Here is a 26,406-nt window from a genome sequence, read left to right as displayed (position 1 = left end):
AGCTTATTTACTTTTCCATCCCTTTGAAAGTAACAGGACTTGCTTCCTCAATAAATTGATCAGGATTGAATTAGAAGGCAGTTTTGTAACATATATCAGCCAGATTCCTATTACTTACATACTGTATGCTGATGTCAGTTGAAACAACTTAAATTTAAGCATTGAATTGCTGCTAATTAAGGAGTCTATATGTATATTTCTCTCTATGTACCAGTCACATGACTTGGTGCACAATAGTACAGTAGTTTAGATCCTTAAGTGGCAACATTTTGCTGCTGAGGTGTATGCCAGTTGACTTAGGTCAGCATGTGTGAGTGATAGAGTTCTGGCTTAATTTGTTTCTGCTAAGAGGATACGTATAAAGCACTGTTCTTAAAATGAAATCATTTCTCTGGAAACTCATCACTATTTTAACACTGACGTTCACGCAGGGCATGACTCCACTGATGTATGCTTGTGTGAGGGGAGATGAGGCCATGGTCCAGATGCTGCTGGATGCTGGAGCAGATCTAAATGCTGAGGTGAGGCTGTTTTTGCTTTTATGTGCACTCTTTCTAAATGTGCTAGAGTTATAAATGATTGCAGGGATCCAATATCAAGAATGCTAACATTTTAAAATGATATATGGGCAGAGATGGCCCTACCATTAGCTGCCCAGAGTGGCCTGGTTACCAGATTGTGTGGGTTTTAAATCTTCTTCTTCTTCTTCTTCTTCTTCTTCTTCTTCTTCTTCTTCTTCTTCTTCTTCTTCTTCTTCTTCTTCTTCTTCTTCTTCTTCTTCTTCTTCTTCTTCTTCTTCTTCTAATAATAATAATAATAATAATAATAATAATAATAATAATAATAATAATAATAATAATAATAATAATAATAATAATAATAATAATAATAATAATAATAATACCACCGCCGCCGCCGCCGCCGCCGTGGGGCAAAGTGTGGTAGATATACTAGGTGACCAGTTCATAATGCAGCAGTGTTACCTTCCCAGGTATTCTTCTGAAGCCCTCTACCCACCTACCTCTTCCTCTGTTAGAGGACAAGGCTGCATTTAACACATGCCTTGCCCTGCACACTGTAAACCAGCCTACTGCCATCATGTGTTGTGGGAGACATTGTTCTGTTCCTCCCTCTTCTCTGTTGAAATAAGCTTCAGCTGCCAATTCAGGGTTGCGATAATGTAAGTTGTAGGGGACTAGAGGGCACAGAACAGCAACTGAATGTGGAGTGGGGAATGAGACTGTTTTCCTCTGGTAATAAAATGCCTTGGGTTAAAACACTGGTTATGAGTCTTTCTAGAAAATAAAATATGCTAGAGAAGCTCTGTGTGTTGTGTGTAGCCCTAATAACTCAATTGCAAACAATGAGATGTATTTCGAGTAGGATTGCACTGAATGGTATATTATTTCCTTGGAGTGTACCCTATTGAGCACAGTGAGACTTCAGTAGGACTGTGCTTTAATGAACTTAAAGTTGGACAGATATAATATTTTGATATAGTTATAGACATTATATGATTGGCATATGACAGCCAGACTTGGTCGGTTCTATTGAATTTATTGGAAGCAATGACTAAATTAAAATACTTGTATAATGTTATTTGTTAAATACCACCTTCTTGTTTTACTTCGTACACCAAATACATAAATAATTTGTCCTTCAGACAGGCTGTGCTTGTTCATGCAATCTGGGTCTACAATTTAAGATATAAAAATCCTATTTTGTAGCTGTCAGTAACCATAATTAGATTATAAGTATACTAAGTTCTCTAAAGCTTGCTATTTATGTCCCACTCACTCTGTTTTAAGATGTGAGAATGTCTTACATTTATTTATCTATTTTTAACCAAATGTTACCAATATCAGTAATGTGTATTAAAATCAACCAATCCATTAGGTCTTCAAAGATTAATGTAAATATAGCATAATGTCTAATCTAAGTGAGATCAAAGCAATCCTGTATATCCGACTTTCTCATGCTAATGCTCTCCAAATATATCAGACTATTATTATTATTATTATTATTATTATTATTATTATTATTATTATTATTATTATTATTATTATTATTATTATTATTATTATTATTATTATTATTATTATTATTATTATTATTATTATTATTATTATTATTATTATTATTATTATTATTATTATTATTATTATTATTATTATTATATTTTATTTTATTTTATTTTTATTTTATTTTATTTTTATTTTTTTATTTTTATTTTTATTTTTTTTTATTTTTATTTATTGATTGATTTATTGATTTATTTATTTGATTTGATTTGATTTGATTTGATTTGATTTGATTTGATTTGTACCCTGCCTATCTGGACCAATGGACCACTCTAGGCGGCTAAATTTCCAAATGCTACAACTTCTATCATCCCTTAGCCAGCATGCCCAATAGCTGTAGTCATTCTGGCTGTAAATGTTAGGTGTTGCCAACCACCTGTGGTAGACAGCAGATGGAAGAAGGCTGCTGTATACATTTAACAGGGAGAAACACCCATTGAAAAAAATAGCATTAACTTCCCAACTACATTTATCAAAGCAACCAGAAGGTAGGTGTTTGCGACGGGTAATAAATTCGATTGTAGTAAGAAGGAGAAAAGAGATAAGATTGGTTTAGCAGTACTTCACTTACAAGAGTTGCTGCTTTCAGCTGTATTATCCATTTTGATGGAGAAAAATAGGGTGTGACTTATTGAAAATAAAAGAAAATACAAAATAATTAAAATCTTTTCTAATTAAGATGAATTAATTTTACAAAGTTTCTAAAGCAGACCATAGTTCTGGACTCGTCAGTCACTTCAGTGAATTTGTTTGATTAGAAAACAAGTATTATGTGGGTACTCTTTGTCCAAAGAGTATAAAATTGTTTCCTGATTTCATTTTTCATGGTACAGTATTTTTAAAAGTGAGGCTCAGAGGTTTTCTGGTCTGGAGTGTTTCACATGGGAATACTCTCAGTGTAGAAAAGGAAGCATAGAGCCACTTAAATAGAGAGTGTACTTTCTTGACATAGTACGCTTTAGGACTGATAGTAGGATTGTAGAAATGCAAAAAAGCAAACTTAGTACCACCAATAAAATTTGTTTTGGAGTTTGTTTGCATGATAACCAGGCTCTGGGTAAAACAGCTGAAACTTTTGACATGTTTAATGGTAGACCCTCCCAACAAGCTATAATCGGTTTATCATGTTTGGACTACAGTGGGGTCTTGACTTGAGAACTTAATCCGTATTGGAAGGCGGTTCTCAAGTCAAAAAGTCTGTAAGTCAAGTCTCCATTGACCTACAGTGCATTGAAAACCTATTAAGCCCGTAACAGCCCGTTTTTGTTCCATTTTGTTTTTTTTCTGGTCTGTAAGTCAATTCTCAGGCTGCAAGTCAAACCTAAATTTTGCGGCCAGAGAAGTCTGTAACTCAAAAAGTCTGTAAGTCAAGCCGTCTGTAAGTCAAGGGTCCACTGTATCAGGAGCCAGTTGGAAAACAGTGGATTTTCTAAATCATGTTCTTTGAGGGCAAGAGGAGAGATTTGGTTTATCTAAAGAAGGGATGTTTTGCAATGGATTCCTTTTGCCAGTGGAACAGACTCGCTGCTGGACTGAGCTCCTCTATCCTTTGTACTGTGTACTGTTCCACTTTGCTTCCTAGGGTTCGATTGGGGAGCATACAGATGGGAGATACCCACTTGTGCAAGTCTGTGTTTGTGAGACTGAATGCAGCTCAGAATTTTAACAGAAGAAATAGAATTAACTAACATACTAAAATTAATTACTAGAGGGACCACTTAAAAGTCACCAAATGCATAACGAAAAGAAGAGAAAGAAAGAAACATAAAATTAATATATGCTAATGGATGAATAGCAGTGAGTATCCATGGATAGCATAGGTAGCTCAGTGAGATGGAGCACCTCTCTGTTGAGGCAGAAGTTGTGTATTTGATTTCCCAGTACTGTATACCTTGTAAAAAGAGGCAGTCACAAAAGCAACAAAATCAGGGAGCTGAACAGGGGACAGATTGAATTTGTCTTCAGTTTGGAAGGAATTGTCCCTCTCAAATTGACCTTCTCAGCCACACTAGATGCTGTTCCAAGTCCTCCATACAGAGCACATTACCATAGTCTTTCGAGACTGAAGGATGCCTAACTAACTATACCTTGTAAACAAACCAGCCTGTGCAGTCTTCAGTAAGTTGCACAATTCCAGAATACCTCTGAAAAAAAAGAACGATGAAACAACTTCTGAGTACTCTGTACTTAGAAAACAGTGGAATTGTTTACTGTCAGTTGGAATTTACTTGTAAGCCTATAATTGTTGTTATAATTTATATGTAGAAATGCCTCAAACTACAGTATATACGTGGGGCTGCCTTTGAGGCTGATACGGAAACTTCAGATGGTGCAGAATGCAGCAGCCAGACTCCTCGCTGGAGGGAGAAAATACCATCACATTTCTCCTATCCTGGCTAGACTGCATTGGCTGCCCATCCGTTTCCGTATTGACTTCAAAGTTTTAATGCTCACTTATAAGGCCCTAAACGGTTTGGGAACGCCTTCTCCCACCAAGATCTACCCGAACCACCCGCGCGAGCCAGGAGGTGAGGCTGAGGAGCCTAACGCCGAGGGAGGCCCGGAGGGAAAAGACGCGAAACTGGGCCTTCTCGGCGGTGGCTCCTCCTCACCTGTGGAACAATCTCTCCCGAGATTCGCGTGGCCCCTACGCTGGGTACATTTAAAATTCAACTAAAAACATGGCTTTATGTCCAGGCCTTCCCCCCGCCAGCATTTAATTTAATTTAATTTATTTTTCTCTTCTTTATCTATATATCATTTATGATCTTTGGTATGTTTTGTTAATAACCGATGCTTTGAATTTATATTATTATTATTGTATATATCCTGTTGTTAGCCGCTCAGAGTGGTATAAATATACCAGATGGGCGCGATATAAATCAAATCAAATCAAATCAAATCAAATCAATCAATCAATCAATCAATCAATCAATCAATCAATCAATCAATCAATCAATCAATCCTATGTATCCCATCATAGTGAGAGGGACTGTGGCCAGGTGATTTGTGTATCTTCTCAGTTTGTTTTCTGGAAGCTGTCGATAGGCAGCTTCAAGCTTTTCTCTACATTTGCTTACCTTTAAACCAGATTTGGAATGGGCAATCCTTCAAATTAATGCCCTTTGTAATGTAAGGTACATGGCCACCCTTAAGTTTATGTACTCAAGTATACCACCTCATGCTCTTTATAAACCTTCAGCCCTGCTGGTTTGAAACGGCCTTATCCTGCTAGTTTGAAATGGCTTACTTCTAATTCATTCCAAAGCACTGTTAAAGTAAAATTATGCATTTATGAAGTGCAGTATGCAGAAACACAATTTAAACCTAGTGCTTCTGTTTACAAAAAGAAAGTAACTAAACTGAAGGTGGCCCTTTTCAATGGAAAATGGCATGGGGTGGAAAACCCTTCATCATAATCCTGTCCTAGTCAGCCTTCCTCTCCTTTGATTAGAGAAAAGAGCCAAGTCTTCCTCATTATTTATATAACATCTTGAACGTAAAATTTACCCTTGCCTTTAGGTTCCCTTTAAGACAAAGGTTAAAGTGAGGATTAACGTTCGTTGCATGCAAGTAGTTCTCCTGATTTTTTTAATTTAGAAAACCACCACACATGGCACCCAAGCAAGATCAGGACTTCAGTATGCAGAGATAAGGCTAGTACTTCACCCTCCGCTGCATTCTCAGTGCATTTCTCCTCCCACACATCTGTTCCTCCTCAGAAGACAGTTCCCACTAGTACTTAACTGTTAACAATTATAGCATGAGCTTTTGTGCACTAGAGCAGTGGTCCCCAACCTTGGGCCTCTAGATGTTCTTGGACTACAACTCCCAGAAGCCTTCACCACCACTTCTGCTGGCCAGGATTTCTGGGAGTTGAAGTCCAAGAACATCTGGAGGCCCAAGGTTGGGATCACTGGACTAGAGCACAGTTTGTGAGATGTAGTTGATTGTCAGGTCAAATGACAGGTTTTTATTGCTGTGACTTGTGGTCGTGGAATGAACTGAGGTATTGATGAGGCATAGATTAAACAAATGACTTGTGGTCCTGAAGTTATTTTATTCTTAGACTCCAGGGATATGTATTCCACCTGCTTTCATAATAAACAAGTATAAAAACTGTTAATACAAAACCAAAAATACTTCCTAATGTTACACTGCCCTTTTGATTCTCTTGCTCACCTTAATACATGATAAGCAGCCCTAGCATGGGAGTGCTCAGAGCTGACGCTGCATTTCATAGACACTCTTTGTTTATGTGTGAAGCATGATTGTGCTGGCGACTGCTCTGGCACACTCAGGAACTATCAGCTACAGCTGCTCATGAATCACAATTCCTGCTTTATCTAGTCTAGGGCTGGTGACTGGTCAGATCAGGGTGTTACTTACATGAAACCAAATTATGGTTGGATTTCCCTGTCGTTGAGTGACAAATTAAGCAGAGAACAATGAAGGGGACTAGTCAATGTTTCAGCTTCATCCAAATCCACTGAAGTCATTTAGAAGCATTATGCCAATATAAGGCTGTATGATGGAGAAGACTGCATTGAAACATTAAGACTAAATGAATAGTTATTCATAGTTATAGTTATTCATTCTGTCTTCAAGGAACACTATCCATATTAAATTGTTTCAGACATCATACTATGTCATGAGAGCGGTCTTCAGCAACCTTCAGGCTCAGGACTGCCCCATGCATTTTTTTGTTTTTGTTTCCATGGTTGTTACATTAACTGCAGTTTGCTCTTTCATCCGTGTCTGATAAAATCAACTATGATTTTTGACAACATACTAACTTCAAACTGTGGTTTATGTAGCTGAACTCCTCCATTAACCACAGTTAATATTAATCATATATAATGGTTGAGACAACACACTGAATTGTAGTTAGATGGAAATGGAAACTTCCACTCTCTTCACATCAATGTCATAGAATAGGAGAGAGGATGACCAAGACCTAAGGTCACTGAGGTGTTTTTTCATAATTCTAAACTGTGGATTATTATTTTTTTTTTTGCTTGAACCAGGCCATTGACTGGTTTCTGTGGAATCTAGGATGTTGCACAGGATTCTAGAGCATCTTCTTGATATGTACTCAGTTCTTTCAGGAGGCTTGGTGTCCTGTCTTTGGGGCCTCATTATCACTATATAAGAACTTAAAATCATTTCTAGAACACACTCAGCCCTCTGCTTCACCTCTTCAATATGGAGGATGATAGATAGTGTTGAGCAAGTTGTCCTTCAAGAGGGTGGCCCACAATTTCTGATCTTAGTCAGGAACCCTCAGTTTGCTTTCTGGGGACCTTGAGTAATGATCTAGAGCATATGTCTCAAGTTGCATTCCAGACAAATGCCATTTACTTCTGTTATTGTCCAGAATGCAGTTTGAAACAGTATTCAACAACAGTTAGCAGCCAGTTGATTAGTACTAATCAATTACAATAGTTATAACTGTGTATGCCTCTCAGTTAAAGGCATAGAGAAATGTTAAGGTAGTCTATTCTCTTGTGAAATACAATCAGAATTAAAGAAAAATATAAGCCAGAATCCTATTGGTGTTCTTATAAGGTCTGTGTCACTCGCCCTGGCTAATTGCTGCTAATTGATGAGGTGCCAGAGCACTTCTTGATTGTGCAACTGGGGGCATGACCAGGCAAAAGGTCAAGATGGGACTCCATACATACTCAGTTAACCCCAATTAGTTTTGTAAATTTACATACAGTAAATGTTATGCAAACTCCAATAGGATTCTGGCCATAATTTTCTACAGTATCTTCTGCATGCTTCCTTTCTTTCCTGTGTACATAAGTGTACCTGGCTTTCTGACAAATATGTTTTGATTAGATGTAGTTTTTCTCAAGCCATTTATATAAAAAAAACCCTACTTTATCTGTTTATAGGTTGTCAGTACTCCTCATAAATATCCATCTGTCCACCCCGAGACCCGCCATTGGACCGCTCTGACATTTGCTGTGTTGCATGGACATATTCCTGTAGTCCAGGTATTGCTGTATTTCCCTTTGCTCCACCTCATGTTTTATTTTCCATTTTTAGGTTTTGACTGACACTCAACCCATTATTTGGTAGCCATTTCATATTGGTTCTTCCTGCTTCTTCTTTGTTTGCTGCATAGATATTGATATATATATATAATATTACTATTATATATAACTAGAAGTACGGCTGCTATCTTAAACTCGTTTACAATGGAGTAATCCTTGCTGGATACAGTGAGACTTGCTCCTGAGTAAAAATGCAGAGGATTGTGCTATGAGCCAGTATGAAGCTTGAACAGAGGAATTGTAAGATAAAGTTGCATCTATTAACTCCTTTTAATTGTGTCTTGTGTATCTTATGTATCTTATTTATTGTCCTTGTCTCAATGAAAATAATATTAGACTGCTTCTCTCCCACCCAATACTTACTTCCATTCCACAAAATGGATTTAGACCAGTGGTTCTCAACCTTGGATCCCCAGATGTTTTTGGACTACAACTCCCAGAAATCCTGGCCAGCATAATTAGCAGTGAAGTGTTCTTAGAGTTTTAGTCCAAGAACATCTAGAGGCCCAAAGTTGGAAGTCACTGTTGTAGGTCATAAATAATGCTGTGTGAGTTACAACAGTGGTCCCCAACCTTGGGCCTCCAGATGTTCTTGAACTGCAACTCCAAGAAGCCTTCAACACTACCTCTGCTGGCCAGGATTTCTGGGAGTTGAAGTCCAATAACATCTGGAGGCCCAAGGTTGGGGACCACTGAGTTACAAGAATGAATAAGGAGACACTTTGTCTTCAAAATATTTCTCTCTCCATTGAATATGATTAGCCAAAGTTTCAGAAGAAACAAAAGGAATAATTGTTTCAGACAATGCATAATTAATTAGTGGAAATAACAGTTCTGATTAAGGTCATAAGCTTAGATGGCTTCTGGAATGGTAAATCAGATTAACAGACCATACATATGTGAATGTGAATAGAGTATGTTAAGCCAAGATGCCTCCAAACTGGAGCATTCACATTCATGGGCAGTATTCCTGAGATTACTTGATAATGGCTATCTGGTTTGCTGCCTATGGCTTCAGAGGGGGTATCTGATTACACTCTGTACTAGCTGGTGTCCAGGAAGGTAGTTCCTATGTTAATTGTTCATATTTGATCATGTCCACATGGCATTATTTTTTTTCCTAGTGAATGGAGGTGCTTATGAAATGCATCCAGTGTCAACAGCTCACATGTTTTTTCAGCATCTTTTGCTCCCCTGTCTGTTCGTGGAACTGAACAAGGATCACCATAGGGTGCACCATCTGCCAATTATTAGATCAGTATTATCTTCCATTGTTTTATGTTGCTACTCTCAATTTTAGTAATTGATTTTCCTTCAGACAATAGATTCAAACACATAGTGCTGTCATTGATTAGAGGTACTTTCTGATGAGGATTTTCACTGTGTGGTCAACTTACGTCACTCACAGAATTTTACATAGGATCCTGACAACATGATCATTCTCAGTTTGAAACCCTTGTATATTTCCACACTGATTTCTCCCAGTTTTCTTTTTGGTTATTTTAACTCCCAGAATTCTCCAGTTAGCATGACATAGAACTCTGTATTCTGAGAGTACTAATCTTTGGATTTTGCTTCTCCATCTTGTTTCTTAGTACATCCCTCCCACAAATATATATTTCATCAAAAGACATTATTAATTAATCAAATGTCATTACCCAGCTATTCCATCAATTCTTCCTATGTATATGGAAAAACTGATGGAATAGCTGGGAAGTGCCTTTTGATTAATAGTACTTGGAACAACCCTACTGAATGTTCAGTGCAGTAGATTGAGGCATCGTTGTTGAGGAAAGACACAGGCTTCTTGACCTTCTCACTTTTCCAAATAACAGCATGCTAAAGGATTTTCTTTTACATCTTTATTTGAGTTTGAAGAGTAGCTATTTTACCCTCCCCAAACTTGTCAGTTTTCTGAATGGTTGAACATTGAACATTTATAAATATGTTTTCTTATTTGCTTCAACAATGGATTGTTTGTATGGAGGAAGTACCAGGTCCAATCCTTGCTATCTTCTTTAGTGGCACAGATCTTGGGTAGCCTATTGGGGGGGGGGACTGGCCCAAGAATGGGGAGAGCTGTTGCCATAAGATCATGGTTAGCAAAAGTGTCCACCCTTTGCTCCCACCTTTTTGGCCATAACTTTTTTCTTTCTCTCCAAGAGGCCTCTTTGAATGAGGTCATTATTATGACATGTTTCTCTCAAATTAAATTTCAGAGCAATGCTGTGGAAATATTTCTTATACCATATAGTTCACTGAAATCATTATGATTTGAATCCACAATATGATCATAGACCTCTAATTTGCTAGTTCATTGTGCCTGCCAGTGAGGGGCCCATTTTAGTGGACAGGCTTATGTACAATAAATCTGTAAGCAGGAGCAACAAAAAGTATGAGAAAATTTGGCTTAATTTCTTCTTGCATCTATCCAAGTTGACATTTTTTTATACAAGCTGGATTTCCTGGAGAAATCTGCTCTAGTAAAGAATTTATCTAGTTTCAGCCTTTCGGATATCAGTGCTTCAACCCACCTTTTGATATTTCTGCCCTTGGCAGAGTGCCCAAAAGTTTGCTTTCCTAAAAATATAGGGACTGTGAAGGATACTGCCCTTTTGAAAATCCTTTAAATACTTCCTGTCATTCTATGTCATCTCTCCAATTAAGTAATCTCAAAACAATCTTGGGAAAGTTACTTTTTAGACTACTATTCCCAGATCCATCCACCCCAGACAGAAGCCAGTTGCCCAGATTTTTCCACACTTTGCTCCATAAACACACATCATTATAACTTATTCATGCTATCTCCCTATGCACACAGTTTTAATGCTCATAACATAAAAAAATTGTTGTAGCAAAATTGCATGGACATTTCTGTAGAAAGAGGGAAGACTTATGGCTAAAATGCAGATCTAACACTTAAAATGAACATTTACTATCCTCATCTTAGTCCTCAGACATTTTATGGAAACTTTAGAGAACCTAACACCCTTCACAATATTATTTGGTATGATGATTGTGGACTCCTGCAGAGATGACAGATGCAGCTGCTTTTGGACTACAGCTTCCAGAATCCTACAGCCAGTATGGCCATCTCTACAGTTCTGGAGTGGCAGTGTCACAGTCTAAAAAAGCAACATTTCCCATCTCTGGATTGCAGTAGGCATACAATCATTTCTGAGCCCTAGCATTGGTATCCCAAAGTCTTGCAAGTCTGCCATCTTATAGTATTCCTCCTCCAAGAATGGCATAGTGCCCTTTACAGATAGGATTTTAAAAACTGCATGGAGAGGTGCTTAATGGTGCTGAGGGACAAAGTGCTAAACAGTTGCGGTGGAAAAACAAATGCTTTGTGGGATCATATTTCATCCAGTACCTTCTCTTTCCCTGTCACAAGCTATGTTATGACATGGTTTTCCCTGTCCCCCTTTCCTTTTCGTATGCTTGATATATTGTATAAGTGACCCGGTCCAAAAGCAGAACAGACAAAAACATTTTAGGTGATGAATGTGTAACCCATTGTAAAATGGATTGGTGTTAAATTCATTAAGTGTTGATCTTACCTTGTGCATTGGATGATTCTCCAAGTTATTGTTGACAAAATAGTCCTAAATAACAGTTTTCCTTTGTAGCTGTTGTTGGATGCAGGAGCCAAAGTAGAAGGTTCTTTGGAACATGGTGAGGAAAACTATTCAGAAACTCCTCTGCAACTGGCAGCTGCTGCTGGTAAGATGCTACTTCTTGCCCTTAATTTCATCATTGAGAAAGTGTGGTTGATAGACATGAAAAGCAGTCCTTAACACATGCACATGCACACACACAAACAAAACAAAAGGTTAAAAAGTTGCTCATTTTTATTGATTTGCAGGGAATTTTGAATTGGTTAGTCTCCTTTTGGAGCGAGGTGCTGATCCCATGATTGGAACCATGTATAGGAATGGAATTTCCATGACTCCACAAGGTGATATGAACTCTTTCAGCCAGGCTGCTGCACATGGACACAGGTAGAGTTGGAAGGACCCTACTTAAAAGGGTTGAAGTATTTTGTTTGTACAGCATAGTGCAAAACTATGCAAAGTAATGTGAATTGCGCTTCCATTAGGTTTGTTCATGTCTGCATTCATAAGTGTGCTATCAAATCCTCGGGTATTGTGTTGTGTTTGTTTTTGTTTGCTTTGTCTTGTTTTAAGAGTTAAGTCTGTAAATCACTATTGGGCACGATAAATTAATGGAACCGCCATTTGTAGAGGCAGTATGTCAGAACAGCAAATGCTGGAAACAAATGATAGAGGAAGATTGGTTTATTATTACAGTGGTGCCTCGCTTAACGGGAGCTCCGTTTAGCAACGAAACCGCATAGCGAAAAAAGCGATCGCATTGCGACGTTTCCTATGCAGTTTTTTCACTTTGCGATGATCGGTTCCCTGTTCGCTTACCAATCATCACAAAGCGATGATTTTTTACCAGCTGATCGGCTGTTCCAAAATGGCCACCAGGAAAAAAATGGCCGCCCACTGTGTTTTTGCGTGGATTCCTTGCTTTAGAGGCAGCGAAAATGGCCTCCGTATGGAGGATCTTCGCTTTAAGGTCATTTTTTTGCCCATAGGAATGCATTAAACAAGTTTTAATGCGTTTCTATGGGCTTTTTAAAATCGCATAGCGACAAAATTGCTTAGCAGCGTTTTTTGCTGCACAGATTAACGTCGCTATGCGAGGCACCACTGTATTATCATTGCCAAGCTCCAGGCAGCCACCAAGTAGAGTATGTGAATTAAACCAGGTACTAAAGTAAGGGCTCAAAAAAGAAAGGCCAGGAAAGAATACCATTGCCTAGGCACATTTTCTTCCAGCCGGTATTTCTGGCTAACTGTTCTGAGGAAAGAACCAGTGGCTGTTCTAGGTCAGCAGACATTGCCTAGGGATTGTTTGCTATCTGGGAAGATGGTCCAGCTTGTAGCTTTGGTGGCTCTCCACATACAACAGCTATGAGGTCTAGCCTTGGCAGATCTCTTGGCATTTTCTTCTTCGGCTTATAAGCTCCCAGGGTTATCTGTCTAGTTACTGTTGGAGAAAAGAGTAATGGATCTGTGATCTAACCCAGCGGAGTTCTTCTTGTGTTCTTAATACATGGCCATGAAAGGCATAATGGACATTGAAAATGAAACTGATGTACTGCCACAACCCTGTGATCATCCAGTCCAACCCTTAGCTTGGTGTAAGGCCTGTAATGCAAGATGCGGGAACAATATCCCTGATGGATTTTCTCCTTAGCTTTTCCTAGACAGCAGCTCCTTCTGTGGTATTCTGCACTGTGTGTTTATGGAAAGCTGGACTCCCTCCAATGCATATTCTCTGGCAGGTGAAAAGACAGATGGTTAAGGAGCCCTAGGCATTGCAAAAAAGAAAGCTGTCAAACATTCCTTTAATTTACAAATGAGTGGCTTGGCAAAATTCTTATAGCACTGGTAGAAGAACAGGAGAGCTCCAGGACTTGGCGTCCTTCAGGAACTCTTCAGTCTGAAGGACTGGTGGGATCCCAAAACAACCAACCAATCAACAACAAAAACAACCAACCAACGAACAAAAAGATTTATCTGCAAACTCTGGGCAAAACAACCATGGCAAGGGGAATCCTAGGGCTAGGAAGACTGTTCGAACAGTTTGGGGCAGAGGTGAGTTACAGGTGCAAGGAGAAGACCAGAAGAGCCATGTGAAAGTGAAGCAAGTTTAAGGTGAAGGAGAAAGGAGTATGCCAGTTGCACTGTGTATGTGAAATAGAGGAAAAGGGGGAGTGGGGCTATTTCACACATTCTTGTAAATTGCTTGCTGACTGCCTGCTTGATGATAGAAGCACTGTGAGAAGCAATCCCACAGGTTTAAGAGGCATTGGGTAACATAAAACCTCTATCTGTGGCAATAAATTGGTTCAGATGGAATAATTATTGCTTGATGTTGTAGTTGTGGAATGATAAACATGCATTGCCTAAAATACTGTTGCTTGGCTTAGTAAATAGTGACTTACTGAAGTAAACTGTAGCTATAAATAGACCTATTTGAATTGATGAAACTTATGGAGAAGTAGACTCACCAAGTCCCCATTGATTCAGTGGGCTTATTCTAGTGTGATTTACTGTGCTAAACAACAGGATTTGGGGCATTGTGTGAAATATCCCTTAGAGGGGAAGAGTCTGTGTTTCTCTTTAAAAATGCAGAAAGCACAAGGAGTGAGAGGGTGCAAAATATGGCAGTGAAAAAGAGTTGCCACAATTATAGATCCATGAACAATCTTCTCTCCGCCATCACTGTTTCAAGAACACACCCACCATTTGCTGCCTACAGAACTTTGCTTCCACTCTGTTATCTTCCTGAGCTTTATTAATCCAGGGGCTGATTGGCAGGACTCTAAAAGAAGGAGGTTAGCTGTGAAAAATCACATCTCAAATGTGTATATCTGTGTTCCTGGGAGATTGTAAGATTACTTTGGTATGTGGTCACTGTCTGGGGGAATAAGATTAAATGTTAATGTTCTCATGTAGTACTTTTAAAGGGGAAACATTCCACATGAAGTACATATTTTTGAGAGGAAAGGACAAAATAATTGGTGGAGCCATCATTTGGCTTGAAGCATCTATCATGCAAACTGATCCATCTTTCCTGCAAATTACAAATCCACAAGGAAGATGAGTGATAAACCCACTATGACATCTCTTTGAATACTAGGTCTCTCTTTATCCTGGACTATGTTATTCTCAGGATTATCATTGAATACAACCTGTTTTATTACGTAACATTGCATAAAGCACCCATCTTCTCCCCAACTAACAAGAGAAAAAATTCTCCTTCCCCAATAAACAGACATGCACATACGGACACGAGTATACATATCTCTTAGCCCTTTTGTCCTCGATACATTGCTTATTCTGTCCCCACAGGGCTGAACATGTGCAGCTAGCAAGATGTAAACATATAAGGTAGGTGGGAGATAAGGGAGAAGATCTACATTTGGTTTGATTGATGGCAGCCACCTCTTCATTAGTTGGTAATGATGCCATAGAAATTGAATGGTGTTACAAAGGTATTAGTCTGTTGATGAACAGAGGGCAAAGTTTCTGTTTTGAATGTTGGACTTGCATCTTCAGGCCCAAATAAATTGTATGGGGCAAAAAACAAAGCATTGAAAACTGAAAGCTTGAAAGCTGGTCTAGTTAGGTGCACTACTAACTAGATTTAGCATTAATTAGTTGGCAAGTTAGTTTCTAGCTTCACGATGAACAGTTCCAACCTGGTGGTCTTCCCCCTCCACCCCTCTCTTTTTGCCCTGTGATTGACAGAAATGTATTTCGTAAGCTGCTTGCTCAGCCAGAGAAGGAGAAAAGTGATATTCTGTCCCTGGAGGAGATACTGGCTGAGGGAACGGAGTTGGCAGACAGTACTCCAGCGCCGTTATGTGCCAGCCGCAACAGCAAGGCCAGACTTAAAGCTCTGAAGGAAGCTATGTATCACAGCGCTGAACACGGATATGTGGATGTAACCATTGACATCAGGAGCATAGGTCAGTTTGGGTTTCCTCTGTGGTTTATTTCCCATGGGAGATGACTCTCAGAAAGATGGCTTGTAGGGGGAGCCCTCTGTCACTTGTCCTGACAATTTCTGTTTTTTTCCTGAATGTCAAGGCAGAAGACAGGCAACTTTCAAAAGCGTCTGGAAATGTAGAGAACTTGGAATGTTAAAAAAGAATTTCTTTCTCATGGATTCTGCAGGCATTTAGGATTTATATTTGAACAAGAGTAAGAATTATCATGCCTGAACTGGCAATAATAAAGGGAATAATAGAGCAAGAGCAAAATGACCAAGTCAAAGGAGCAGCTTCAGTGTCACCATTAGAAATGTCTTTTTAGCTGTGTTCACACCAGTGTTTTTTTTGTCCTACCTTGTTCTTTGTCTCTGTATTCTTTCCCAATCAGTTACAGTGTTGTACTTCATGTTTTCATAGTCCCCTCACCACTGCCACGCACAAGGAGCAGCATAGGAATTACTTACATGTGGAACTGTTACTCTGTTAACCAAATAACCTTAACCACATAGCTCCATTCATCCAAATATTTTTAATTAATTAAGTATAAACATGGAAACAAACATTATTTCATATTTTGATACTGTACTCCTCCAGATGGTGACTGGAGTACAGTCACCATCCTTTATAAGATAGCAGATGAAGAATTGCTCTTTTAAGAAGGTGGTCCTTCCATCTCTACATGAGTTTATGTGTAGTCATATTGCCCTGATATTGTACAACTGAAAGAAAATACACTCTGGCCTCTTCCTCCAGCCAATGACTGCTGATAGGTTGTACCTTCTGCCTTTCGGGAAGACTATGGTAAGGGAGAGCCTATCTAGTGACCAAAAAAGAATCTCCTACCAGGAATAATGTTCAGTTGTTTTACGACTTGAGAATAAGAGGCAAACATATTTTTGCCTTATCTGTGTCCAACTGGAGTGTTTAGGTTTGGGGTTTGTGTAGGACAGAGCAGATCAGAAGATAGGTCTCCATAATTTTTGGACTTCAGTTCTCATAATGCCTGATCATTGGCCATGGTGGCAGGGGGCAAGGGAAATGGAGCTCCAAGTATCTAGAGATCTATGTTCTGCCTGTCCATGACTATGATCATGAACTTTTCTGGGATCCTCTTGGACACGACTATATTTTAAAGGGAAAATCTGTAAGTATTCAAGAACGTTGAATTGCCTACCACTAATAGTTGAACTGGACACCTCATTAAATGCTCCAGAGTTGAGTAGTTGATTAGAATGATGAGACACCCAAGTGCTCTAACTTATCATTATAGGTAGTGGGTTACAGCACTTACTTGAGAGTAGATTGTTCAGTGGGGAGACTCCACTTGATACAGTAGGCTAGAATCTTTTATTGCTAATATGACAGAATGATGCTCATGTACAGCAACTGTTTCGATCTGTGCAATTTTCCCCTTCAAAGACTATAGAGAAATTTATTGATTTGATTTATATACTGACCAATTAGTGTGATGCATTATTCTGGGTGGTTTACAGCAGTAAAAAAAAAACATATACTAATCGGCTATAAAATGAGACAGCAGAACAAGAGGCGTAAAATTAAGCAGGGTCAGTGTGGAAGGCCTGTATTTTAAGTTGCCTTCTAAATATTAACAGGGAGGGTCCAGATGTAGCCCCACTGGGTGGTGGTTCCACAAAGTTGGTGCCATCATGAAGAAGGCCTAGCCTGTTGTGGATGACTTTCAGGCCTCCTTTGGAGTGGCTACCTGGAGGAGTATAGCCTGGGTGAAGGTGGTGTGTCTGGCAGATGACATTGAGGAGAGACACATTGACACATAATGTACTCTCAAACTGTCCCAAACTGTGAAGGGCTGTGTACATAAGCATCAAAACCTTGAACCCAATCCGGGACACAATGGGTAATCAGTGGAGATGAAACAGAACTGGAGTGATGTGATCAACTTTGTTCACACCAGCCACCAGTCTGGCCACCATGTTCTAGACCCACTGTAGTCTCCAGGTCATGCAGTAGTCAATCTGGAAAATAAACCAGTGTGCTGAGTGTACCCTCGCCAAGGTAGAGGAGGAATTGGGTAATAAGCCTCAGCTGCTTAAAAGCAGATCTGGACACAGAGGCAATCTCAGAATCCCAGGAAAGAGCCAGGTCCAGAAAAACATCCAAATTATCAATTTAATCCCTAAATGAGAGGGCAACATTGTCTAGTCTAGGGATAATCTACCCCCCATAACCTGTTGGAGGGGCCTCCCAGAAACAAAATCTCCATCATGTCTGGGTTCAGTTTGAGCCTTTTAGTCCATTACAATATCAAAGCCAGGCATTGCTTGAGTGTCTGGATACCATCCACAGCAGAGGTGAAGGAGAGATGGATTGCATGTCATCAGCATACTGTTGACACCTTACTCCAAATTTCCTTATGACTTCCTCCAGCGGCTTGACACAGATGTTAAACAGGAAGGTTTTCTCCCTTAGGAGTGAACTTAACTAGACAAGGAACTTCTAATGAAGAAAACTTCTGGTTGTAGATGGCCTGAACAAAAAGAGCTATGAAACAGCTAGAGCAGATGCCCAAGGGGAGAGGGGAACGTTGCCATAAAAAAGAAGGCCACGTTATTCCTATTTCACTGGCGATGCTTTTTCAAGAGATCAATACATTCAATACATCTTCAATTAATATTGAATTTGTTTAAAAGATACATTACTCATTATATGAATTATACAAAGTTGCATTGCGAAATGATCACTGTTCCTACCATAGGTTAGTGTGGTTAACATACTCCATAAGAAGGCAAACATCCAATGTCCAATTTTAGCAATGTCAAATCTTTATTTTCACAAGAAAGTATCTTCCACAATATGTCAGCACTAAATATGTTAGGTAACCTTTTATCACATTAGCTATACAAATAGGGTATTCATAGTCAAAAAGGAAGCGGGGCCCAGACATTTAGCCCTTGCCCCAGATTTGTCTGGTTCCTTTTAACCTCATCCTTGCTGCTTCCATGATCTCCATATCTTTTGCAGTGGGGAGACTCATAAAGCCCCCCATGTGAGATTAGAAACTTTGATGGTGTTGGGTTCCAAATCATGTAACAGCCTCCACAGGTACAAGGCCCATCACTATCAGCATTAGTTTTGAAGATACAGAGAACATAATAACTGCGGGGTAGAGTGGGGGAGATGAGAGATTGTGGGGAAAATTTATGCTGTTATGCTGTTACAATGTATATGTCTGTGGCAGTAGCAAATGAAAAAGTTAGATTTTTTTTTGCAGATCCCGACAAGAGATGGGTTCCTCAGCTTGGGAAAGATGGTATCAGAGGAGACCCTTGCATGAGTGTACACACTTTTGTTTCACAGTTGCCACTGCCCATTTATTTGCCCCCCTCCCCCTCCCTCTTGGACCCAATAGCCCAGTACACATACCAGAGAAGAGTGAGGGCTTCTGTCCAGGCCATCAATTTCCTTACTTCTTGGTTCAGTGGTTGCAGCTGAGTCTGCTTCCTTGTTGTTTGAAGCAAAATCTCTTCCCTTCCCCCAATGGGGAACCCTTTCTCCTGGGTAGACTATGGGTTGACTCTTGGCTAGGTGATAAATGGGATGATGGCTCCAAGCTTCCCAGTTCTCTGAAGCAGTTGTGGAATGGAGAAGAGGTGGAAGAGCTTGGGAAGGGGCTTAAGGGGTATCGGTGTGCCCAGGCAAAGCATCCTTGTAATGGAATTCCAGTAGCTGCCCTGCATCTTCCATGAGAGTTTCCTAGAATTACAATCTCTTTCTCCTCTTCCCCTTCCCAGAGAGTCTGCTGTTTGGGACTCTACACCTTCTGCCACTATCTTTGACAGTGAGGACAGAGATGAGAGCAGCACTATTCTAATTCTTTACTCTTTTATTGGGTGGAGAGAAGAGAAGGAGAGGTGGCAGTGGTGAGGAGGAGGAGCAGGCTCAGGGGACTCCAGGGACTAACTGCATACTTCCTTTATTCCACCCGCTCCCCAGCTATAGTATGGCCTAGTACAGCCAGCCATTGGCATTGGTCCTGCTGCTGACTCTAGTGACTAGTCTATCTGGAATGGGATATGAGGTGTTTATGGCACGGAGCTAAATTTTGGAAATACATTCAAACTTTTAGGGTGCTTCATATTTTAAACAGGTGTCCCATGGACTCTCCATACATGGCTAGAGTCCTTAAGAACTGCTTTTCAACAGCACAGAAGACCTCTCATCCAGTGCTTGCTGAAAGAATTTAAATCCATTCAGGAAGAAGAATACACTGAAGAACTGGTCACACAAGGATTGCCTTTGATGATCGAGATCTTGAAGGCAAGCAAGGTAGGTGAAACTATGACTTTGTTATTGTTTTCTGTTGCTGTTTCTGTCTTAGCTTACGTGCAAACACATTAAAATGCAAAGGTAAAATGACTAAAGTGTAATAATTTGATTACTAAATATACAGTATGGTCTGAAAATAAAGCAGTCTTTATAACAGTAGAACATTGAACATTACAAGAAATAAAAAAGTTTTAGTCAGACCTAAGTAAATAAGCAGAGAAAGCAAATAAAAATAATTATGTTTAGATAATACTGTACCTAGATCTTTGAAGTACATACAAGAAGGACTGGTTTGCATGTAATGCCAAGTCAGAGTTTGATGTTAGGTGGCCATGCTTTCAGTTCTTATAGTCCAACCTGTTTTCCTAGTCATACTGTATTTGATTCATTTGTGACTTCCTGTAGGTATGTACTTAACCTCCAAATGAGGACTGTGAACCAGCTTCAGACTGTATTTTGCCACACTGTTTTAGAGCCCAAACACAAATCACAGTTTGCTGGCCAGCGATGATGTGCTGCAGACTATGAAATAACTAGATAGAAAACAGGGGTTGTGGTGGTTGAATGAGCACAGTGCTCATTCCCATAGCATCAAACATGGCTTGGCATCATACAGTGAGCTGATGTACTGGTTATGACATGTATTATATTTTCCAAAAAAACTAAATGGAGATGTATGCAGTTTTTAAAAAAAGAATTGATGAGCACCATCTGTTGCAAGAACAGCTTAATATTGGCACAGACAATGAGCTGGAGAGAGGACAGAAGTCAAAGTCTTGTGGTAAAAGTGAGAATCACACAATAAAATGATTGTACTGGCAGAGTAAATCAACATTCTGTAAGACAATTTTAAAAATTACAAGTTTTAGACTGGGCTTCAGATCAGCACCAAATTTGGCACAGTATTGGAAGACAGTCTGCTCTTGCTCAGTGCCAAATTTGGGGGACGTTAGGCATGGGGTTTTCAAGTTATGATTTTCTAAAAGTAAAACTGCCCCCTTCAGAAAAAAGAAGGCAACGGATGCAGCTTTGGAAGCCTGGGATTTTTTTTTCTTTGGCCGGAACTGATTAAATGGTTTTTAATGCATTCCTATGGGAAATGGTGCTTCGACTTATGAAATTTTCGAGTTACAGCCACTGGTCCAAGATGGATTAATTTCGTAAGTTGAGACACTGCTGTATAAGAAATGGCAATGAACACACGAGGGTATCCTATAGACCATTGTGACTGCCTGACATGGGTATCATCAACATTCAAAGTGCTCTTTGCTATGTAAAGTTTGACTTTCCTTTTCTTGCTAGCAATGGAGGCATGATATTGTGCAGGAATATTGTGCCATTTCCTGGCATTTTGCATTGTGGATGCAGAAGCATCATATCCCACATTCATAAACTGGAAGGTTTTTTAAATAATTTAATCTAGATATGAAAGGCTGATAAGCAATCAAGCATATCACTTTATCCAAGACTATAGTTCCATCTTATTTGGCTCATTGTGTGGAATGACTTAGGAAGGACAATGTCCAAATTTCCTTAGATTTTTGGAACAGTACTTAGAGCACAGGAACATATTCTCCTACTCCCCGCCCCCCAGAGTACAATGTTTTTGAGATGAGTTAATGTAACTGATTTGGTTCTGTGAGAACACTCTTAGGAATCTCTTTTAGGATTATTATTTTTATGATTGTAGTTTTAGAAAATCAGAAAATTTTATTTGAAACTCTTTGACAACATCTTTAAAGGAGGAGTTTGCTTATAACTTTTGCACCTCTTCTTTAGGCAAATGTGGAACACATTGGTTTACAAAAGCAATAGGGAAAAAATTTCCACCTCAGTAATGAGAGTTGACTAAATTTGAAGAAGCCACGCTCATGCATAAATCTCATTTACAATTGTAAGGACATGAAACTTACTGTGCATAATTAGTTGGCACATTTAAATAGAGGATAAGGAAAAGCATTCTAATATATATATTTTTTTCTGAGCTATCCATAAGATCTTGGTGCATAGCCCGGGGATGATGTATTACCATCAAAAGCTATGTGTTGCTTGATTTTTTGGTGGTCTAATAAAGGTATCACCTGGATTTGTATTGACCCATCTGTGTAACTGGAGCTCAATTGTGCTTTTCAGGGTTTTGTCCTCCAGACATTTTGTGGACTTTCATAGTTTTGTATTTGCCAAACCACATGGAGAAGACAGATGCATTTAATATCAAGAAATGAAAAGAATAGTTAACTTCTCACTTTTGCTTTGGGTGTGAACTGGGGGCAGCCAGCTTTTTGTCTGAGGTGTGACATTAGCATTACAGGCATTTCTGTGGCATTAGCTTTACTAAAGAAGCGCTATTGAGCTTTCTCCATCAAAGCAAAGAGTAACATTTTAAGTGTTGTAATGAGTGTGTGTGTGTGTGTGTGTACATTAGCTGCTTCCAATGCAGCTAACAAATAATTCTATGTGGTGAACTTTGATCTTTCCGATGTTTGTTTTTAGTGAGCTGGAGCCACTCCATTCACACATAAATAGTTACTGCAAATGTTTTATGAAGCCTTAATATGAACTCCTTCTATCCATTGTTTATCCCTTTGCATTTTTTACATAATAAAAGGTGTCATATAGGATTATGATATTTGCTGGGAGTTTGCTTTATTTTGCATATTCTATAATCAATAATAGGATTTACTGTATTTTTCGCTCCATAAGACACACCAATTTTTTAGGAGAAGAAAACAGATAAATATAATCTGCTTTCTTCGCTCCATAAGACGCACAGACTTTCCACCCCCATTTTGTGGGGAAAAAGTGTGTCTTATGGTGCGAAAAATACGGTATGTGCATTCTTTGAATTGTATCAGGAAATGTTCCTCTTCTGTTAAACTTCCCAAACTGAATTCCAAATACAGTATATCAATTATAAGGTGATGACTATATCCGAACCAATAGATCAGCATAGTTATGGTATGAAATTTAAAATAAAAGATTTCATAGGTGAATGTATAAAGGATTATGTAGAGCCCATCAGGTTTTTTTTTTAAAAAAAGGAAGTATAGTACTGAAGCATACATTATCTAGAGAAAAGGACTCTCTGGCTTTTAAAAAGGCAAGCCGGTTTTCAAAGGAGCCTGCCATGTTTACTACTCTGCCCGGAAAAAGTTACTTGCTTGCAGAATAAGTCCCAGAGTCTGGAGTATTCTGGAAGCTGAAGTCCAATTAATTACCAGATGGAACCACTTCTTATTTATTTATTTATTTTATTTTATTTATATCCCGCCTATCTGGTTGTGTGAGGACCACTCTAGGCGGCTAACAACATAAAAGTAATACAATAATATACATATAACCATTTTACATAACGAAAAAGAGAAAAAAATACTAAACTGGGAGAGCTATAGGAGAAGGGAAAAGTCATCAGGAGTTATCTGTTGGGAAGGCCTGCCTAAACATCCATGTTTTTAATTGTTTCTTTAAAATACCCAGCGAGGGAGCCGCGCGAATCTCAGGAGGTAGGTTGTTCCAGAGACGAGGAGCCACCTCCGAGAAGGCCCGATTTCTAGTCTTTTCCTTCCAGGCCTCCTTCAGCATTAGGCTCCTCAGTCTCACCTCCTGGCTCGCACGAGTGACACGGGTAGATCTTGGTGGGAGGAGGCGTTCCGCCAAGTATCAAGGTCCTAAACCATTTAGGGCTTTATACGTAAGCATCAACACTTTGAAGTCGATGCGGAAACGGATGGGCAGCCAATGCAGTGCGGCCAGAGTGGGTGAAATATGTTGGTATCTTCTCACTCCACTGAGTAATCTGGCCGCCGCATTCTGCACCACCTGTAGTTTCCGCAGCAGCCTCAAAGGTAGCCCCACGTAGAGCGCATTACAGTGGTCTAATCTTGAGATTACGAGCGCATGCACCAAGGTAGTGAGCGCCCCAACATCAAGGTAGGATCGCAGCTGGGCTATCCGCCTAAGATGAAAAAAGGCGGTACGGACCACGGACGCCACCTGAGATTCCATAGTGAGCGCCGGGTCCAGATGGATCCCCAGGCTGCAGACCCCATCCCTGGCGGCCAGGGTCACCCCCCCAAAAGTGCTTCTTGACGGGTCTTTTTATATCATTCTTTTTGTGTTCATTTCTCTTTTGGAGGTTAATTGCTTTATACGCTGGGGACTGTTGTGTTGTGTAATATTATTGATCATCACCTTCAGTACTTCTGTATCTAAACAGTTCACCATAACCAGGACTCGCAACCTCCATAAATGTGCATCTTGCATTCTCCATATGAGAAGCAAACATCAGGTACACCAGCATGGCATGTGAATATAATGTGCAGTTAACCAGTGTTACATAACATTGTGTGCAGTAGCATGGCCTTGTCTGGAAACTAACCCAGAAATTAGATGTGTTACTTTTTAAGACTAAGCCTTCCAGAATCAGCCAGTGATTGTGGGTTTTCTGGGAATTTCAGTTAATCGAATTATGTTTTCAGGTCTTGAACTAGCCTTGGATTTCATTGAATTATCTTGTACTGAAGTCTTTAGTTACATTTCTCCTAAGGGAATGTTTCAACATTAGATTTCCCTTCCCAGGAAGAGGAAATATTTGCGGAGACATCCTAAGCTGCAACCCAAGGTGCAGTGGTATTACAAACAAGGTTCCTTTTCTAGTCTGACCGCATAGATCATACTACAGTTGTGCATATTTTTGTTTTGAGACTATAACTCACAGAATTCTGCAGTAGCATGGCTCAGGAATTGTGGGAGCTGTAATCCAAAAATATAAACACCATCTATTCTGTATGTGGATCTGAGCTTTCAGTACATGAATTTTAAAAATCTTTCCAAGGAGAATGTTGGTGTATCTTAACTTACAGTTGTTATCAAAGAATGGTGCCCTGCTGTGGTGGAGCATTCGACCAGCTCCAGCCAACATAAAGACCTATCTTGTCTACTAGTTCCTTGCCTCTAATTGCTGTCGTCCATTTCCTGGGTTCTCCCCTACCAAATGCTGACTACCAAAGATGTATATGATTCTTCATCGTGGTCTTCTGTGAATGCACACAAAGGGTTAATACCAGCGCCAGCGTTGGGCCTCTCGGAACGTTTTCTAGCTGCAAGAGAAAAGTAACAATGTTTAGGACTACCCCTACCGCGCACGCCCAGCCTAACCGTCCCTCAGTTCCATTTTTCCGCCTAGCGGTTTGGAGCCTCTCGTCTTAGCTGCGTTACTGCGATATATCTGATTTTTTGGCTTTTGACCTAGCTTCGCTCTCGGACTACCCTAGCGCTTTTTCCCCTCAACTTGACGACCCGGTGTGTGTTTTCTGGCTTTATTCGGACTGATTTCGGACTGCTCTGCCTTATCCTAGGACTTGTCGTTTCGGTTTCCTTACTGCCCTATGTCCCCTTCCGGGCCGTTCAGCAGGTGTGTGGTGTGCGACCGCAAAATTCCTCATCAGGACGGCCACGATACTTGCCTCTACTGTTTGGGCGAGTCGCACAATCCCAAAGCTTGCCCACACTGCAAAGCCTTCACTAAGGCCGCTCTCAAAGCTCGCCAACAGCGCCTTAAACTTCATCTGTGGGAGTCAACCTTGTCTTCCACGGCGCCCTCGGAGGGGGAAATGGCTTCCACTTCTCGAGCAGCTCCTGTTCAGTCAGTCGTCTCTAAAGTCTCCAAAATGTCGAAAAAATCTGCGTCGTCGAAATCGGCCGCTCCTGTTTCGAACCCCGAGCCTCCGGCTCCGAAAGCTAAGCCGTCGAAATCGTCCAAAGTTAAGGCGGCCGCCCAGCTTAAAATGACTTCCATCCCGCTTTCTCCGAGCTCGGGTTCCATCCCATCGCCGATTCTTGAGGAGCTGTCGAGGCGCTTCGGGGCCTCGTCCGAGGCACCCGCTCCTCCTCCTTCTCGACGTACTGAAGTGATACCGCCTTCGGGAAGGTCTTCTCCGACACCGAGCCAGTTAGTCGCTGTCACTACTGGCCTCGCTTCTGCCCCACATAGCCCCTTTCCTGCGGGCTAGGGGTCGCCTCCCGTGTCGATCTCGTCCGTACACTCGGACTCGAGATCCCCTCGAGAGAAGATACCTCGATCACCTGTGCGTTCCAGGTCGAAATCTCCTCGAGGCAAACGTTCTCGCACGGAGAAGCATGGCTCCCCGAGTCGGTCCCCTTCTTCCGGCCGCTCGAGGTCGAAGTCTCCTCGACGGAAACGATCAAAGAAGAGGCATCGAGCTTCCACTCAGTCCGACTCTGGCGATCGCTCGGACTCGAAATCTTCTAAGCGTAAACGCTCTAAGAAGAAGCACCGTTCTCATCGACGTCGTAGCAAACATCGACGTCGATCTTCTTCTTCCCGTTCGGCGGATTCCGACCGCCCTAAGCGCCGTAAGCA

General features: G+C 40.3%; 1 protein-coding gene across 1 annotated transcript in view; it reads left to right on the top strand.

Moving 5' to 3' along the window:
- The window catches only part of ABTB3 (ankyrin repeat and BTB domain containing 3), a 272,906-nt gene that overhangs the window by 225,406 nt on the left and 21,094 nt on the right, over window positions 1-26,406 (top strand). Inside the window, exons 6-11 of the mRNA XM_020803657.3 lie at window positions 432-521; window positions 7,982-8,083; window positions 11,776-11,869; window positions 12,012-12,147; window positions 15,475-15,695; window positions 19,846-20,024. Of these exons, the coding sequence (XP_020659316.3) occupies window positions 432-521; window positions 7,982-8,083; window positions 11,776-11,869; window positions 12,012-12,147; window positions 15,475-15,695; window positions 19,846-20,024 (822 nt within the window). The remainder of the gene's footprint in view (window positions 1-431; window positions 522-7,981; window positions 8,084-11,775; window positions 11,870-12,011; window positions 12,148-15,474; window positions 15,696-19,845; window positions 20,025-26,406) is intronic.

This window comes from Pogona vitticeps, chromosome 5, assembly GCF_051106095.1.
Source record: "Pogona vitticeps strain Pit_001003342236 chromosome 5, PviZW2.1, whole genome shotgun sequence".
In the NCBI taxonomy this organism is placed as follows: domain Eukaryota; kingdom Metazoa; phylum Chordata; class Lepidosauria; order Squamata; family Agamidae; genus Pogona; species Pogona vitticeps.
Note: the sequence above shows the minus strand (reverse complement) of the source record. Positions and strands in the feature narration are given on the sequence as shown.